The sequence below is a fragment of the Talpa occidentalis genome, unplaced genomic scaffold (genome assembly GCF_014898055.3).
Source record: "Talpa occidentalis isolate TD23 unplaced genomic scaffold, MPIMG_talOcc4v2.1 talOcc4.3, whole genome shotgun sequence".
NCBI lineage: Eukaryota > Metazoa > Chordata > Mammalia > Eulipotyphla > Talpidae > Talpa > Talpa occidentalis.
In genome coordinates, this window is record NW_023603184.1 from 23,062,408 (window position 1) to 23,079,612 (window position 17,205).

At 39.6% G+C, this 17,205-nt stretch overlaps 1 protein-coding gene across 2 annotated transcripts in view; it reads right to left on the reverse strand.

Annotated features, from left to right (window-relative positions):
* The window catches only part of NELL1 (neural EGFL like 1), a 738,699-nt gene that overhangs the window by 666,045 nt on the left and 55,449 nt on the right, over positions 1-17,205 (reverse strand). For both annotated transcript variants that reach the window (XM_054699344.1, XM_054699343.1), the window contains exon 3: positions 5,846-5,996. In XM_054699344.1, coding sequence (XP_054555319.1) covers positions 5,846-5,996 — 151 coding nt within the window. The remainder of the gene's footprint in view (positions 1-5,845; positions 5,997-17,205) is intronic.

A 17,205-nucleotide genomic window follows, 5' to 3' on the forward strand; every position in this document is an offset into this window, starting at 1 on the left:
ATTAATCTCTCTCAGAACATCAGTTCAAATAAATAACACATAGTGGTTGGACCAGTTTGCACTCCCACCAACAGTGCAGGAGAGTTCCTTTTTCTCTACAACCTCGTCAACATTTGTGGTTGCTAGATTTTTAGTATGTGCCATTCTCACTGGTGTAAGATGGTATCTCATTGTAGTCTTGATTTGCATTTCCCTGATTACAAGTGATGTTGAATATTTTTTCATATGCCTGTTGGCCATTTGCAGTTCCTCTTTGGAGAAGTTTCTTTTTAGCTCTCCTGCCCATTTTTTGACTGGATTATTTTCTTTGTTTTTGTTGAGTCTCATCAGCTCTTTGTAGATTTTTGTGATCAGTCCTTTATCATTAGTGTTGCTGTATGGAGATTCCTCAACCTACTAAAGATAGAGCTTCCATATGATCCAGCAATTCCACTCCTAGGTATTTACCCAAAGGACACAGAAACATTAATTCCAAAGAGCACCTGCACCCCTATGTTTATAAAAGCACTATTGACAATAGCTATGCTTTGGAAACAACCCAAATGCCCAAAAATAGATGACTGGATCAAGAAGATGAGGTACATATACACAATGGAATACTACTCAGCAATCAAAAAAGATAAACTTATGCTATTTGCAGCAATATGGATGGAGCTGGAAGGGATCATGCTCAGTGAAATAAGCCAGAAAGAAAAATACTGGATGGTCTCACTCATAGCAGGAATCTAGAAAACCTAAATAAGGAACCAGGAAAAAGAATAACTATAAGAAAGAAAAAATCAAAATCAACAAACAACTATAAACCAGAGACACTCTATGGGGGGGTTGCGGGGAAAGGAGGGGTTGGGGTCAAAATAAGGGGGGTGCAATTATATGGGGAATACAAAAATAAAAAAACAAATAACACATAGAAGTTGAGTAACAGAAGTGAAAAGTGTTACCATGAAAGTTACATCTGTATGTATCTATACACATGGAAAACTACTGCCCAACCTTATAAAATGTTCCCCCAAAAGAAAAAAATTAAGCATGTACAAGGTCACTAAGAAAATTCCAGCTTATTTGAAAATCTATAAATCTTACAGCACATATTTTATATCATCGATTAACAAACCCAGAAGTCACCCATCATTTTTAAATCTAATCCCTTTGATTTGCTTTTTAGACTGCTCTAACATGGGTCAAAAAGTCAAATTGAATTTAAGAATTATGGAAAGTACAGTAAGTTAAAATATTATACAACCGTACCATTGGGTTCTATTTAAAGCAATACTCAAAAATATATAAAGCCTTCAGTGTACATAAAATATTAAAAACAGATCTAAACATTCAAGCTGGTAAAAAAAAAAAAAAAATACCAGCAAGTGATAGAAAATGAGGTAAGAAGCAGAAATCAATGAATTTAAAATGAAAAATAGTAGACTTGATCAATAAAACTAAGAACTGTTTCATTAAAAAGACCAATAAATTACACATTTCCATGAGTCTCACCAAGAAAAAAAGGAAATACGTGTATTTCATGCTAGAAGTTAAAGACAAAACCACAAACACAAGACAAATATATTAAGAGAATATCCAGTTATTTATGCATTTCAGTGAAATATGATTTTTCACAAAAATGTAAATTGATCCAAATAAGAGTTTAAAATTAAGAAGAGCAATAACAAAACAGAAAGTGAACATTTTCAATAATAAAAGATTTCCCAATTATCAGCCCATATTATTCCCAGGTGAATTCAATCAAACAACATTTATAAAAGAGGTGTTGTCTATGTATTTAAACCAGCCTAGGAAACAAAAAAAATTGACAAGTCTCAAATTAACTCATGGATAGAAGTAAAAACCTCCTGTCTCTCACTAATGAGTTGAAACTTGTAAGTGCTTAATGAGGTTACTATAAAATGTTTACAGCAATGCCTGATATTTATCAGTGCTCAAATGTTTATTGCCACTATTATTTTTACTAATATTGCAAAAATGTTAACCAAAACACTAGTCAAGATAAGCTTATTTGAGGATTTTAGGAACAGTCTAACATTATGGTTCTTAATGTAAATAATTACGTTAGTAAATAAAAGGATGGGGGAAACACCAGTCTCAAAAGCCATCTTTGAGAGGTATTTAATAAAAACTTAACAGCTGTTGACTTCTTGGTCTTTCAGTAAATTGGGAATAAAACTAAATTTCTTTTATATCATCACTGCATATATCCATACATCCATATACATTTACATTGTGTGTGTTAGGTAAAAAAACTATTACCAGTTATTAAAAAGATTATATTAAACATAAAGAACACATTATAGACAGGATTTTGTCTTCCTCCTGACTTTAATGAGGACTTTGATCTATTCAATTATTCAAAGTCATTGTTATGGACATTCCAACCAGTAGCATAAGACAAGAAAAAGGTATCACTGGTATAAATACTGGAATTTAAGAATCAAAATTCAGTATTTATTAAATTATAAAAATTTAATAAATCAAGGAGGGTGACTAATCTAAAAAACCAAAAATCCAAAAATTTTGATGCCTGGCCCTGGTTATGCAGTCTGCAAATGTCAGCTTTAAAATAAAAAAATCCAAGCTACTCCTCGTAACTCACTTAGTTTAGAAGTCAGCTAATTTCTGATCCCAAAGCCAAAGATATCAAAAGAAAATCATGCCAATATATATTGCCAATATTAACACAAAAATCCTCTTTATCAAATCAAATCCAGGAATACATGACTATATAACATGTCTAAGTGGAATTTATAGAAAAACGCAAATTTGGTACACATCCAAAATCTAATTAGTTGTAATATGCCACATCATTAGAAAAACAGAATAAAAATATATGATCTTGATAGATGTGGCAATAGCACTTGAAAAAATTCAACACCCTTTCATGATAAAAGCACTCAAACTAGGAATGGAAAGCAACTTCCTCAGACTGACAAAGAGCATCAATGAGTAGAAGGTAACATGTTCAACCTGGGTAAAAGCACCTATGAGGACCTCCCCGGTGGCACAGTGGGTTGAGCTGTAGACAGCCTCTGCAGTGTGGGTTCGATCCCCGCCAGCCAGTGAGAATCCCACATGGTGCAGCAGACCTCTCCTGTAGCACCCGCTGCTCTCCTCAGCAGTGTATCTCTGTCGTCTGCCTGTTCTGCTCCCTGCTCTGTCTCTGGTGAATCCTCTCACCATCCCGTGCATCTGGCCTGTACCCCAGCTCTTGTATAAAAATAAATCTTTTTTTTTAAAAAGCACCTATGAAAAGTCACAGCTAACATCACACTTTGTGGTGAAAACTTAAAGCTTCCCTCCTTAAGATCAGAAACAAGGCAGTTATCTGTTCTCATTACATCTATTCAACATCTTATTGAAAGTTCAACATTGTATTGGAAGATCTAATCAGGGCAAATTAGCCAAGAAAATAAATCCTTCCAAAAATAACAGGGAGACATGAAAATATCTCTATTTTCAGATGGCATGACCTTGTATGTAAAAGAAAGCAAACATTGAAAAAAAAATGCAAAAGATGTAAAATATATATAAATAAAAAAGAAAGAAATCTACTTAAGCTATTAAAAGAGATTACTAAGGCTCCAGGATACAAGATAGCTATGCAAATGGTTGCATTTCTATGAAGTAGCAATGAATAAACAGAAAGTAAATTAAGGAAATTTCACTGATGGTGGCATCCAAAATAAAATATTTAAAATAGTTTAACAAAAGTCACACAAAACTGAAACTCTGATACCACAAAAAATTGTTGAAAGAAATTAAAGATGACCTAAGTAAATGGGAAAATGTTCCATGTTCATGGATAACATGATTTACTATGAAGATGACCTGCCAAATTAAAAAGTAACCTCTGTAAGAAGTCAGCTGCCTTGCCAGAAATGATAACTTGGTCCTACAATTCAATGAAATTCAATAGTAGTTGAATAACCAAAATGATCTTTAAAAAGAAAGTAGAAATGCTCACACTTAACTGATTTCAAACCTTATTACAATGTCACAATAATTCAAACATTACTAGCAGAAGGGCAGACATGTAAATCAATGGAATAGAACTCAGAGTCTACAAATAAATCCTCACATTCATGACAACTGATCTCCAGCAAGGTTCCAAGGCAATACACTGGGGAAAAACAGTCTTCAGCAAGTGATGCTAGGAGAAGTGGTTACCCATACTTCAATGGATATAACTTCACATGAGAGAACCATACAAAGAATCTGGGTGTCTTATTTTCTAGTCAACAATCTATAAATCCAGTCTACCAGGTGCTCTGTTGGAGCCTCTGCTCCTGAATAAAGAACAGTTCCAATGAGAAGCTCTGCTTCCTCCTAGCTCTCAGAGCACTTGGGTTCTGACTAGGACCTGCTCAACAACACATATTACACCTTGCTTTCTCTGCATGACCCCGAAGCTGCCAGCCTGTTACCTGACAACATCCCCACAAAAGGATCAAGGTCCACCAAGGCTTTTTTGAGGCTGAGAGCAAACTTAATCATTGAAAAAAGAACTGTTGGTCCTCACCTCTGCTGAAAATGGGCATGGAAAGACCCTTTCCTCCAGCCAAATTAGTTTGCTCCTGCATGTCTTTAAAGAAAATTTGCATCTTCATCTTCCTTCATTGCTCCCTTCTGACTTCCCACACTGCTCTCATGCTTAATAAACCCTTCCATTACCTGCTAGGATTCTGCCTGGTGTTCAAGAATCACTGTCCTCTGTGGTCTTCTTTAACCACTGACTCCTTAATGTACTGGATTCAGTGAACTTAACACCTTCATGGTTTCAAAATTATTCATTCTAATACTGCTAAATTATTTTTTATTATCAATTCTTTTATTCTTTGCTTTTTCATTTGGTCATGCCTTACCTCACATATCACAAAACTCTTGCTGGGTTATGTTTCTTCAATTTCCCCACAAAACCTGCCATGCCGTCTTGAATAGAGGAGCCACTCAAATATTTTCAATAGACTAATACAGAAGAAGCTGATATCAAAATGTTTAATTGTTTAGGTTACCTAATCATTTATTTCATAATAAATAGACCTTTCTCAAATTTAAAATCCATATGGTTTGCTATTATCTATGGAGACTTCAATCCAAGTTTTTCAACATGACATCAAAGATTTGAAATGATCTGACTTTCACTGACTTCTGTAATATCACCCCTCACTGTCCATCCCAAACTCCTTAGCACCTTCCTCACAACACTGCATGTTCCAGTCATTCCCACCCACCTGCTTATCTTCAAACCTTTCTGGAATATTTTTTTATTCCTTATTCATTCCCATTTAGCCTGTCAAATATCTACTCATTTTTTTTTCCTTTTAAGACCATCATCCTCTTTGAATCTTGTCATTACATAACTTTTAGAACTGATCATTCTTACCTTTATGCCATAAACACAGATTTCTAGCATTGCCTCTAGAATGTTTTATGATTGTCTGTCTTCCCTATTAGTTTGGGTTATCCTCAGAAAAGAAATTGTTTTAGTCAATTTAACATTCCCAGTGTCAAACAGAGTTCCCACCTAAACACACACTAAGTGTTTACTGAAGGTCACTGTTAAGTATAACTAACTTATTTGATGATTTGATGCGCTAAGTCATGGCTAGAATGTGGTCTGAGCCAAGTGTACTGGAAAAGACAGGTGAGAAAGACATTTGTAGGTGGCTCTTAGAGAGCAAACAAGAAAGCCACTTTGCCCAAAGTAATACATAATGCAAAGTAAACTCATTAGTCTGTTAGCTCAGCATTTTCTGTGAGCTACCAGTTTTAAATTCCATTTTGCACAGTCCATTCCTTTGGAGTAGATTTTCAAAAATAGGACAAGCTTTCTTACCTGTGTTCCAGTTCTCTAATGGACAGGATCACTCCTGAAGTCGATGGCTTCTGCTGTACAGTGGCCAAAAATGTGAACTCACTCTTATTCCGAAAGAGCTGGATTAATTTCTCACTCACGTGAGGGGCTGCATGGATTTCCCTGTCCATATCTAGGAGTCGAAAAGGAAGAGCAAGAGAAACAAAAGGAAAGAGAAAGAACAAGAAGGAAAATGAAGAAATGCAGAGGGAAGGGAGGAAGGAACACAAGAAACAGGAGAAAAGATGCGATTAAAACAAATACTTCATCCAAAGGAAGCAAGTTCTACTTTTTATTTTCCCCTCTCGTCAACAATTTTCATTCCCAGGCACCATCCACCACCCCACAGAGCTGCATTCATTTACCGAGAAACCCGGAAACGCCATCTCTGTCACCACGTTCACTTGTCACCTTGACAAGTTCACAATTGGCCAGGCACTGATTTTCTGACAGGAATTTTGACAGGACACTGAGCAATGTGGCCTGCTGCAAGCAGATTAAGTTGCTGTAAATAAGGTGAGAGGCAGTGGGCTAAATGGAATCCTAAATTTAGAGAATCCCCAGTCTAGCGGGTCCCAGACGCCACTCAGCAGGCTCCATTTTCTCTTGTCCCACAGACTTGGTTTCTTGCTGTGCACTATGCATCCAGGGAGACCTGCCCTTGCTTGGTACCCAGTAGAGATTTATGAGTTCTAATGATGCCAGACAACTCTGCTTCTGCCCACAGAATAAATACAAGGTGTGCTCGTGATCCCTAAGCGTGCCTGGAATTTCTCTGTAAACATATTGTGGATTATTTTCCTTGTAAAATGATTTTCCATGTAAAATATCTATGAAAATTGAGGCCATTTCGGCAGGCCTAGAGGTATATGAGTTCAGCTAATCCTGCTCCTGGGCCGGAATCCTTTTTGCAACATCCGCATGAAGAGACATCTCTCATGTCAGATTCACCAAGGGTGCATGATAAGCCAAGTGGTGTTGTTTTACAGTACACTTTCTGGCAGTGGGAAGCAAAGTGTAGAGAAAACAACTCAAAGGATAACAAATGAACATCAAAGGCACATTTGGTGCCTTTTCTCACACCCTGTCTGTCTTCTCTGAGTGGTAACTGCATGGTTTTTCTCCAGGACTGTGTGAGGGACCTTGATAAACAGACTCACAAAGGCCTTGTTGCCCATGCAGTATCACAGACATTGGTATGGACTGAGATGAACCTTATCCTAAAGAATCGCTTCTCAACCATAGGAAGTGCTTGAACTCTTGACCTTAGGTCTGTCTTCTCATTTGCAAAATGAAGCAGTGGGCCTCCCCAGTTCAGCCTTCTTTAAATTTTATGAAATGCCTTGTCAAGTTTGCAGCATAGCCAAGACCACCACTGTCTTCCAGCTATAAAGTCTAGGTTATAAAGGGGGGGAAGCAGGGTTGGTCTCTACAACAGAGGCACCCACCTCTGGCAGAGCACGCTACAAACATAAAATTGACATTCATGACATTTGCTATTCTGCCCTAGGAAAGGCCTATCTTACCTGACTGCTAAGTAGCCTGGGTCAAGGGTTGAGATAAGAAATAGCCACTTAGAAAATGCTTCTGTACCTTCTACAAATCCAAGCTCAAGACTTTCTAGGATGATAATCCAAATCTATTGACTAATTGAACAAAGCACTTTTAAAACTTGAGTTTATTAGTAAATATTTGTAAACAGTTTATTGTCATGACTTTTGGCAAAGATCCTCACAATAAATTCTACCTAGAATTTAGTGCCAACAAAAATATGTTGATCCTTGAGATTAACTTATATGTTCACTGGTTGCATTGGCTCCCTAGAGAACACATTGAAGGATTCCAAAGCTTTGTCCCAATGAGAAGAGGGCCATGACTGACCAGCAATGCCTCCCGGGGGAAAGAGGTAGAATATCCTATCAGTTCTGGGTATCCTCACCTCTCACTCAATTTCCCTGGGTAGTATATACATTCCCAAGACCAATGACCCCCAAACTTAGCCACTACCCCAATATGTCCCTTAACCAAAAGACTCATTCAATATCCTTCTTAGCATCTCCATATGAATATCTAATAAGCATTTCAAAGTGTGTATGCTCACAACAGACTTGTTCTCTCCCCCAACCCTCCATTCTCCCCTGGAGTTCAGTAAACGGAGCCACGCAGTTCAAGAAAAAAATAAACACAACCAAACAAAAGAACACCTAGAGGGTGCCCTCAGTTCTTTCTTTTCCTCCATATTCCATATCCAATCTAAGACCAAGTCATCAGGCTCTCAAGTCTGCAATCTGTCCACTTCTTCCCAATTCCACTGTTTTAATTCTTATCAAAGCTGCATTATCTATCCCTGGAACACCTCTAATACTTTCCCTACTCATCTCCCTGTTTCTTTACTGCCTTCTCTTCTCCATTTCCCACGTATCACCTACAGTGCTCTTTTTAAAGTAAAGTCAGGCCAGTTTCCTGTTTAAAACCCTCCAGAGGCTTCCCAGTGCTTCCAGGATAAAAGGGATATATCTCCCACCCCCAAATCTACTCTTGCCTCTGGGTCTTTGCTCCCTCCCCTCTGCCCACAATGCCCTCTCCGCACTCTTCACATGCCTGCTTCCTCCTTTAGCTCTGACTGCAAATGAAACCTCCTGCTCATTCCCTCCAAAGCAAGCTCACCACTAATATCTAACACCACTCTGGGTATTTTGCCCGTACCATTGATCATGAGTTATATATTGTGATCAGTTTATTTCCTTAGGTCACTTGTAAGCTTGTTTCACATTTCTACCTTATTTCCTTTCTCTCCTCAGTGGACTCTAAGCACTACGAGGGCAGGCATTCTAATTTATTCATTGTTGTAGCCACATTTCTTAATGCCTAGTATAAAATAGGCATCCAATAAAGACTTACTGAATTAATGCATTTTCCATTTATAGTGTTACTTTAGGTAACCACAAATTTTCCACCAGAAAATAGTATGACACCTTTTGGAAAACTAGAAATGAATATTTCAAGTGCTAGGCCTATCAAATTAAATGCTTCTCATTGTCAATTCAGCCTCTCTTCTTGACAAGACACCTCACCTAAAAGTCTAATCCAACCCAACCACATCTCTACTCACCCAACATCCCTTCTAAAAAGCTGAACATTTCTTTTACCAGCTTTTCTCATTTCTCTTTGAAAATGATTGGCACATTGAAGTAATGAGACCCTATTAGCACTCACCAGAGTGAAATGTAAAAAACATCTATTTTGATACATTGAGACTTTATGTGCATTTTTATTTTTCAGAAAAGCTCATTCAAGTAAATGTTTACCATAATTCAGCCACTGAAGAACACAAGAAACTAATCCCAATACTACTTGCAATAAAGTGGCAAGACCACAAGATGAAGCATTTCACAGAACAGAAGACTACACAAGTTTTAAAGATAAAGAACTGTGTGACCGCGGATAAGGAGACTTTACCCCTGAGTCTCACAGTCCACATCTGACACTGTAAGGATATTGTGCCATGATCGCCATAGTTCTTTTTTTAGACTCAACATTTCATTTCTGTTCATCACTTTACTCTGCTCCCAGCCACACAGCAAAAGGATGATAGGAAGGTATTTTTTTGTCTACAAAATACCCAGATTCTATGACTATTCTCTGCTTATTTCCCCAATTTGCAGGAATGTAGCATTGTCAATTAGTGAATACTGATAAGTTGCCTACTTTGCAGTAGCCTTTTTTCCAGAAGCTAGAGCAACCAATGAAAACTAATTAATAAGAACTTGTAGTGAATATTGTACTTCCCTAATCAACCACTATAATGTATGTTTGCTGTGTTATTTGAGAACAGTCAATTCTGCTAGAGAACAAGAAAATCAAATGGAATGGAGTGCTTAAGAAGTGTTAAATATATAGCAAGTTAGAAGCCTGTGAAATGTGTTAAACATAGATTGAATAAATGGAACATAAAAGTGTTGAACACAGATTAAAAGGACTGAATAAGAGTGTTCCTTATAAATAGAATGGGGTAGGAGGACCAAGTCATAATGCACAAATCACACTACCTTTCAGAATGACAGCTATGTCATCCCTAAATCTGACAGCCATCTCTGAAACCCATTTCATTCCCATTCTTCGCCCTACATACACTCTGCAAAACATGCTAACAAAGGGCCTCCCTGGTGTCACAGTGGGTTGAGCGCAACCCTATGAAGCTGTCCATGGCCTCTGCAGCACAGGTTCGATTCCCGGCCGGCCAGGAAGCTACCCACATGGCACAGCAGACCTTTCCTTTCTCACCCGCTGCTCCCCTCAGCAGTGTTTTCAGCAGTCTGCCTGTTCTGCTCCCTGCTCTGTCTCTGATGAATCCTCTCACCCTCCCGTGCTTCTGGCCTGTACCCCAGTTCTTATATAAATATTTTTTAATAAAAAAATGCTAACAAAATCCATCACTGCTCCCCAAATCAACTGGTGAATACAGACATGGTCAGGCAAACTTGCCCCCAAGTCCCTCCATGAGAGGAAGCACACTGGCTCCAGGCAATGTCCATCTGCTGAACCCTCATTTTTTTAAGCCCTCCACTTCAGTCCAAGTGTCCACAGTATCAGCAAGGAAGCCAATGGAACAGAGAAAGATGCTCTTAGTAGCTGAGCAATGTATAACCTAGGACCCAGTGGGATGACCCATTTCCCCACACACAATTATACCGAGTGTGTAAGCTTACTCCATCTCTTTCCCCAGCTTCCTCCTGGTAAGTTCTAATTAATTAAATAAGTCACATCAGTCAAGCATCTGCAATTGGTCTGACCATGGGGTTTTGTTTTGTGACCTCTGGGGATATACTCCGAGGCTGCCAGTGCATCCAGGTAACAATCCACTGACAATGAACATTTTATATTTTAAGTCTGAGAAAAAAAGAATGCCATTTCAAAAATGCAGAGGTTTTGCATGATCTAGTTGAGAAGCGCTAACTCAGCAGCCAGGGTTAAGTGCTTTCTCTTTCCTAGGATGAAAGGACCCTACCTAGTCATTTTTAAAGACTAAAAATGCTAATGTGATGATTAAGCATCTGTAAAAGGTGTTAGGTAAAGGGAGGCCACTCAAGAAAAAAAAATTAAAGGATGGTATTCCCACACTCTTCTCTGCCTAATATAGAAACCACTTCATATCCTTTTCCTTGACATAGAAGGTGAAGGGGGAGGTGATTTTCACTGTCAACAAACATGTACCTGTGTTTTCTCTGTGCCAAGCATTGTGCCTGGCACCAGGGAATCAAAAATATTGTTTCTGCCCTGGAGAGGAGCTATATAATCAAGACAGTTTCCTGGTGACAATGGTAAACTAGGGCAAGTCATAAGGGGAGGGGGGCCGTGGAGGCTGGGAATGACATCACCAGGCTGTATCTTTTTTGAATCCAGCTGAAAAAGATGAATAAGCATTTCCCAGGTCGGGGGAGGAGGGCATTTGTGGCAGGATCGCCGTGACAATGTGAACACCCATGTGCTTGCCATCATCTTGACATTTTTCTTTCTCTGCAAGCATCTCTCACAAGAAGACCAGCAGGAAAGCATCTCCTCAACCAGATATCGGCGAGAACTCTCCACCCGCCCCAGGTGAATCAAGGAAACAAAAGCCAGCAGCAGCAGAAATGACACAACAAACACTCCAGGGCAGCATGCCTCCACCTTGACCGAGAATTCAGACAACACTAAGTAGATACAGCATGTTTACACCTTGGCCCTCAAAACTTGACAGATTCCTACTAAAGACCTGGTGTGTCCTTCCAGTCTGAGACCCCCTTAAACTTGTGGTAAGATGGGCCCCAAAGGGGGAAAAAAACACTTGTTCCTTTGAAATGGCAGTTGGTTTTTAATTTCTAAGGACAGAGAAAATGCACCGCTTCAGTAATATTAACCATGCACTGGGCAGTTCCTGTTCCGGGAGGCTGGAGTGCAGCTCACCTCTGGACCTGCAGCCTTTCTTTGAGAAGGTCAGGTGTTATTGACCCAAGTAGCTTTCAGAGCTGCAAAAGATCACAAGCACACAGTAGTGGGGACACCAGGAGACTCCCATTTAATGCATAAGGAATTTCTTTCTCCACTAACAAGTTCACAATAACATCCCATTAAACCTCCATTAGCTCCAGAAGCCAGAATGATAAGAAAGCAAACATGTGTGTGGCTTGTTCGGGTGCCAAAGGCAGGACTGACTGCTGGCACATGTCTTACTTACAATAACCTTAGGAGTCATCATTATTTTTCCTGCTTTATAGAGGAGATAACTAAGACTCTTAGAATGCAAATCGCTTTCTAAAAGACATCAGGCTAAGAAGCCATGAAGCTGAGACGCCAGCCTGGCATGCAAGTTCCACGGGCTCCCTCCCCTCTTCACCACACCACATCTGCTATGCACCCATGTGGGCGCTCTCAGCACCTGGTGCATGTGGTCACCCTCATGTACCCAGTGAAGAAATTAGGGTGCAGACACCTTTTTTGTAGCTTACCCAGAGTCACACAGCAAGTGAATGGAGACAAAATTGAATCTTATTCAAAATAATTTAGAAAATTATTCATATTCTATTGCCAAGTTCAACAAACCACCTAAAGGCCCAATGACAGAGCAGTGGATTAAGACGATGTGGTATACAGATGCGAAGGAGTACTTCTCAGCTATAAAGAAGACGGTGCCAACATGAATGAAACTAGAGTGGGTTTCGCTAAGTGAAGTAAGTTAGAAGGAGAAAGACTAATACCAGATGATTTCACTCATAGTTGGAATATGGGGGCGGGGAGGGGGAGAGAAACTGTCAAAACTAAACCAAAACAAACCCTAGAAATAGGACTGCAGAATTAAGGATCCTCGCAGCGGGTAGGTGGGAGATAGGATAAAAGGGAGGGAGGGAGCTCCATGGTCTAGGCTAAAGCACTATATACGGTTGTTCCGGTGGTAGGAGGGGTGTGTACGCAGAGTTGTAAATCAATGTTACCTCAAAGGAAAAAAAAATGAATCTTGTCCCCGCAAAGCCATCAAGACACTCCATGGCATCTACTACTCTCTCACCCTCCCACCCTCTCGCTGCTGTGTTCCAGCCACACAAGCCTCGATCCCTTCTCCCCAGGGTGGCTCCTCCATGCCTGGAAACCTCCCCTTCTTCAGTGACCGCTCTCTTCTTTGGGGGCCAGCTTCATGGTAACTCCCCACTTTCTCAGACCACTCCAGCCAGCTCAGTTTCCCTATATTCTGTCTTCGTTGCACTTACTGTAATCACCCAGGTTTTATGTGTATGATCATCTTATTGTACATAATCGTTTCACTAATGGCTCTTATGCCCACTAGACTGTAAATTCCACAAGGAATTGTTTACTGATATACACCCTGCACTCAGTACTGGCGCAGGGCAGAGACTCCACAAATGTCTGTAGCATTAATAATTAATCTATCTTGACTCCAAAGTCTGAAATGCAATGTAACAAAGGAGCTTTACCAAAGACACTCAAATATAACCCCAGCCTGTTGAGGAAAAGTACATTAAAATAATGAACTGTCTAAGGAATAATAAAGTCAGCTGAGCGTCCCCAACTCCTCTATTAGGGGACTAAACCTCAGAAAGCCTGTAACACATGGTATTAATCAATTTTTTGTAATTACTGTGTGATTCTGTTTCCCCCATAATTTTCCTAATTAGATCGGCATGGACGGGCAGCCAAGCAATTAAACATTTAAAATTGTTCAGATGTGGGTAGACACTAGACTTTTGGTGGCAATTATAATGTAGCACACAAATGTTGAACTATAATGTTATATTCCTGAAACCTATATAATTGTACACCAGTGTTACTTCTATTTAAAAAAAAGTTTTAAAACATCACTAAGAAAAATGAACACATTCCCTTGTCATTAAGAAATTAGCAAAGTGACAACTCCCCTTTAAGCTGCCTCCCCACACTGCCACACAACCCACCAGAGATCAAGTCTCCCCACTAATCCTCATCCATCTCAATTAAACACCTCAGCATGAAGAGATGTAAAGAAAGGATGGCTGCTCTCTCTGAATCACAGAGCAAGAGAATAAAAAGGAAAGACTGCTGAAAGGGTATACTGAATATAATTAAAACCATATTGTATAAGGTACAGGCTTCCAGCAATAAGATAAATAGGCCCTGGGGATGTGACAGCCTGACAACTATAATTAATACTATGTTGTATATTGAAAAATTTGCTAAGAGTAAATCTTAAGATTCTCATGACAAGAAAAAGCTTACTAAGAGGGGACAGATGTTAACTTACTGTGATAATCATTTTGCAACACACACATGTGTCACCTTCAACTAGCACAATGTTATATGTCAATTTGTCTCAAAACTGATCGGGGCACTGTTATGACAACAGGGGTGTCCAACAGGAGGGAATGGGCATGCTCAGGAGGCATCCCAGGACTGATTTGACTGGTGCAGGACCAAAGTGTTCCTTCTCAGAAACTTCAACACCCTATTCAGAGGGATGTGAAGAGCTCAGGCTCTGGAGCTTGGAGGATTCAGGTTCAAGCTTCAGCTCTTATCAGAGGTATGGCCTTGGGTAAGTTAACCTGTTTGCCTCACCTTCGTCATCTTTACCATAAGAAAACTATCTGCCCCTCAGGGCTAGTATGAAGGCAAAGCTGTGGTCCCGCATTTAGGGTGGTGGCTCAGCAGGACACAGCCGGCAGGTGAGCAGGGGATGCCAGCTACAACTGGAGGCTCAGCTCGTGGCCAATTCTAACTCTCTTAAAAACTGGGCAGTCAGCCATTATAGAAAGCAGTATGGAGATACCGCAAAATATTACAAGGAGAAATTCCATACAACCTAATTATCCCACTTCTGGGTATTACTCAAAAATTGCAGACACAAAAAAACTAAATTAGAGATATGCACCCCTTGTGTTATCACAGCATTATTTACAATAACCAAGAGCTAGGAACTATCAAAGTGCCCTGGACAAATGATTAAAGATATGAAAAAATGTACATATTTATATAAAAGATATGTACATCTATGTATATAAAATATGTATATGTACATAAAATATGTACATATGTCTATAAAAGATCAACTCCTGCTTTCCTGCCATTTACAACAACATAGGTGAACCTGGAGGGTAATGTGCTTAGTGTAAGAAGCCAAAGACAAATACCGTATGATTTCACTCAAATGTGGTATAGTGAAAAATAATGGACAAATGAACCAAATAAAACAAAAATAAGCTCTCAGACCAAAGACCAATCAGTGCTTTCTAAAAGGAAAAGGGGGAGAGGAATGAATAAATTGAATAAAGCGGGTCCACTGTAGGGTGAATGACAGAATTAGACATTCAGTGGAGAACTGAACGCAGTATATATACAAGCTGATTTTCAATGATGCCACATTAAAGTTTATTTTTTAATTCAGAAAAATAGAGCTCAGTCTATGGGCCAATCTAGGAGAGGCCAACCAACATTCAAACATCTTTGAATTTTTGTCGTGTGCTAGTTGTGGAGCTAAAAATACTACCTAATTTAGTCCTCGAGGCAGCCTGTATTGCTATCTCCACTTCCTAAGTGAAGATACAAAATGTTAAGCAGCTTCCTACCATGTAGCACAGCTGGAATTCATACTCAGATCTGTATAGTTCCCCCTAGGATGCACCACAGCCTGCTCATCTGTCTCAGCACCAGAGTTTGAAGGCAGTCTCACCACATGCCTCTGTAAGAACTTGGGTAACTCAACTTCCTGCCGTGATCTCTGAGATACTACATCTGTAACACAGTGGTAACACCACCCAACTTGCAGGGTTGGGTAAGGAGTAATGAAAGAATACGTGAAAGTTGCCTACTATAGCATTCAGCCTGTTTGTTCCATATTTTTCCTTCCCAAGGTCTCTCTTTAGGACATTTCTGAGATTTGGAAAGGCCCAGAAATCTACACACTAAAGTCTGAGCTTTACTCTTTGTCAATGTGTTCACGAACTTGAGCACATTTCATATTTGTAATAATCCACTGGGAGACAGTAAAAGCCTCACTTTAAGGATAAGGAATCAAAAGGCAAGTGATTTGTCCAAGACCCCCACCCACTCTTCCAGGAAGTAGCAGACAGGACTTCTGACTCCAATTTTGCAGCTCTTTCTAACAAGAGAGAATCATTAGACCTCCAAAGCCAGTCTCCCTGACCTAACAGGTAACTATCCTCCAACATTTTAAACTGCCTCATATTGAGAGTGTAATCCCTAACCTGCTTAAAAAGTTTGGAGCAGGGGGTTGAGCTAATTGTAATTTGTTCCCTTTGGTGCACAGTCCTATTTCACAAGCATAAGAGCCATTTTAAATGCTGTGTTGGCCTTGACCTTGCCACATCTAGTAGAATTCAATAGTAAACAGTAGGGCATCATGTTCAACCACCAAGCTCTCTCATTTATGATTATTCATTATAAATCATTTTTACATGTTGCTTCAAATGCGGTTTTTCACAAATAAAAATCTGCCTGCATCAAAATGCACAGTGATTTTAATATGCAAACCTCCTACAGAGATGATGTCTCATTTTAATTATTGTTTCGGTTTAATGGGTTTTCATTAAATTAGAGGATGGAGCAATTACTAGGGTGAACAACTCATGTTTCAAAGGTACATTCCCGTGGCTCTATGGGCAAAAAGACAGTTGTAGCAGAGAAGCAGAAAGCAACACTTTCAAATACGCTTGCAATCAGCCTGAGAGTCAAGAACGCTGGCTATTTCTTTTCCCAGCTTCAAAAATAGAGCTGGTATCCCCTCCCTGTGATATGCAAACAGCTCCAAGCTTGGTTTTACTTTTTTTTTTTTTTTTTTAACACATATCTTTTCTATCTGGAATCCAGACACCCCTGTCATCGGACTAGAAAGCCCTCTTAAAAGTCCACAGCCCACAAAGTTAGATGTCAAACCACAAGAAAATACTTCTGATGAAATTGTCTTCTCTCTATCACAAGTAACTCAGTTTAGTGGATTAATGTCTGACTCCCCACCCCTGGGAAATTTCTCCACCTTCAGCACAGACCACAATGACCAAAATCATATTAATTAGCCAACTGTCAGAGGCTCAATGAGATATGACTTTGGTGACCTCAGCAACATTTCACTCCAGAAATGGAACAAATTTGGCACTGGGGGAACAATTGGGCAGCATAGTCTCAGATGGAAGTGAAGGAATGAATGAGAAGTAGGGATTGAGGGCAGGGTGGAGGTGAAATCTGCTTTATTGGGTCCCAGTGGTCAAAGGTAAGGGGCAGGACTCAGCGCTAGGAGCAGGTAGTTGTTTGGCACGGCCCAAGTCTGTACCTGGGGATATGGAACGGACTTGACAAGCTTC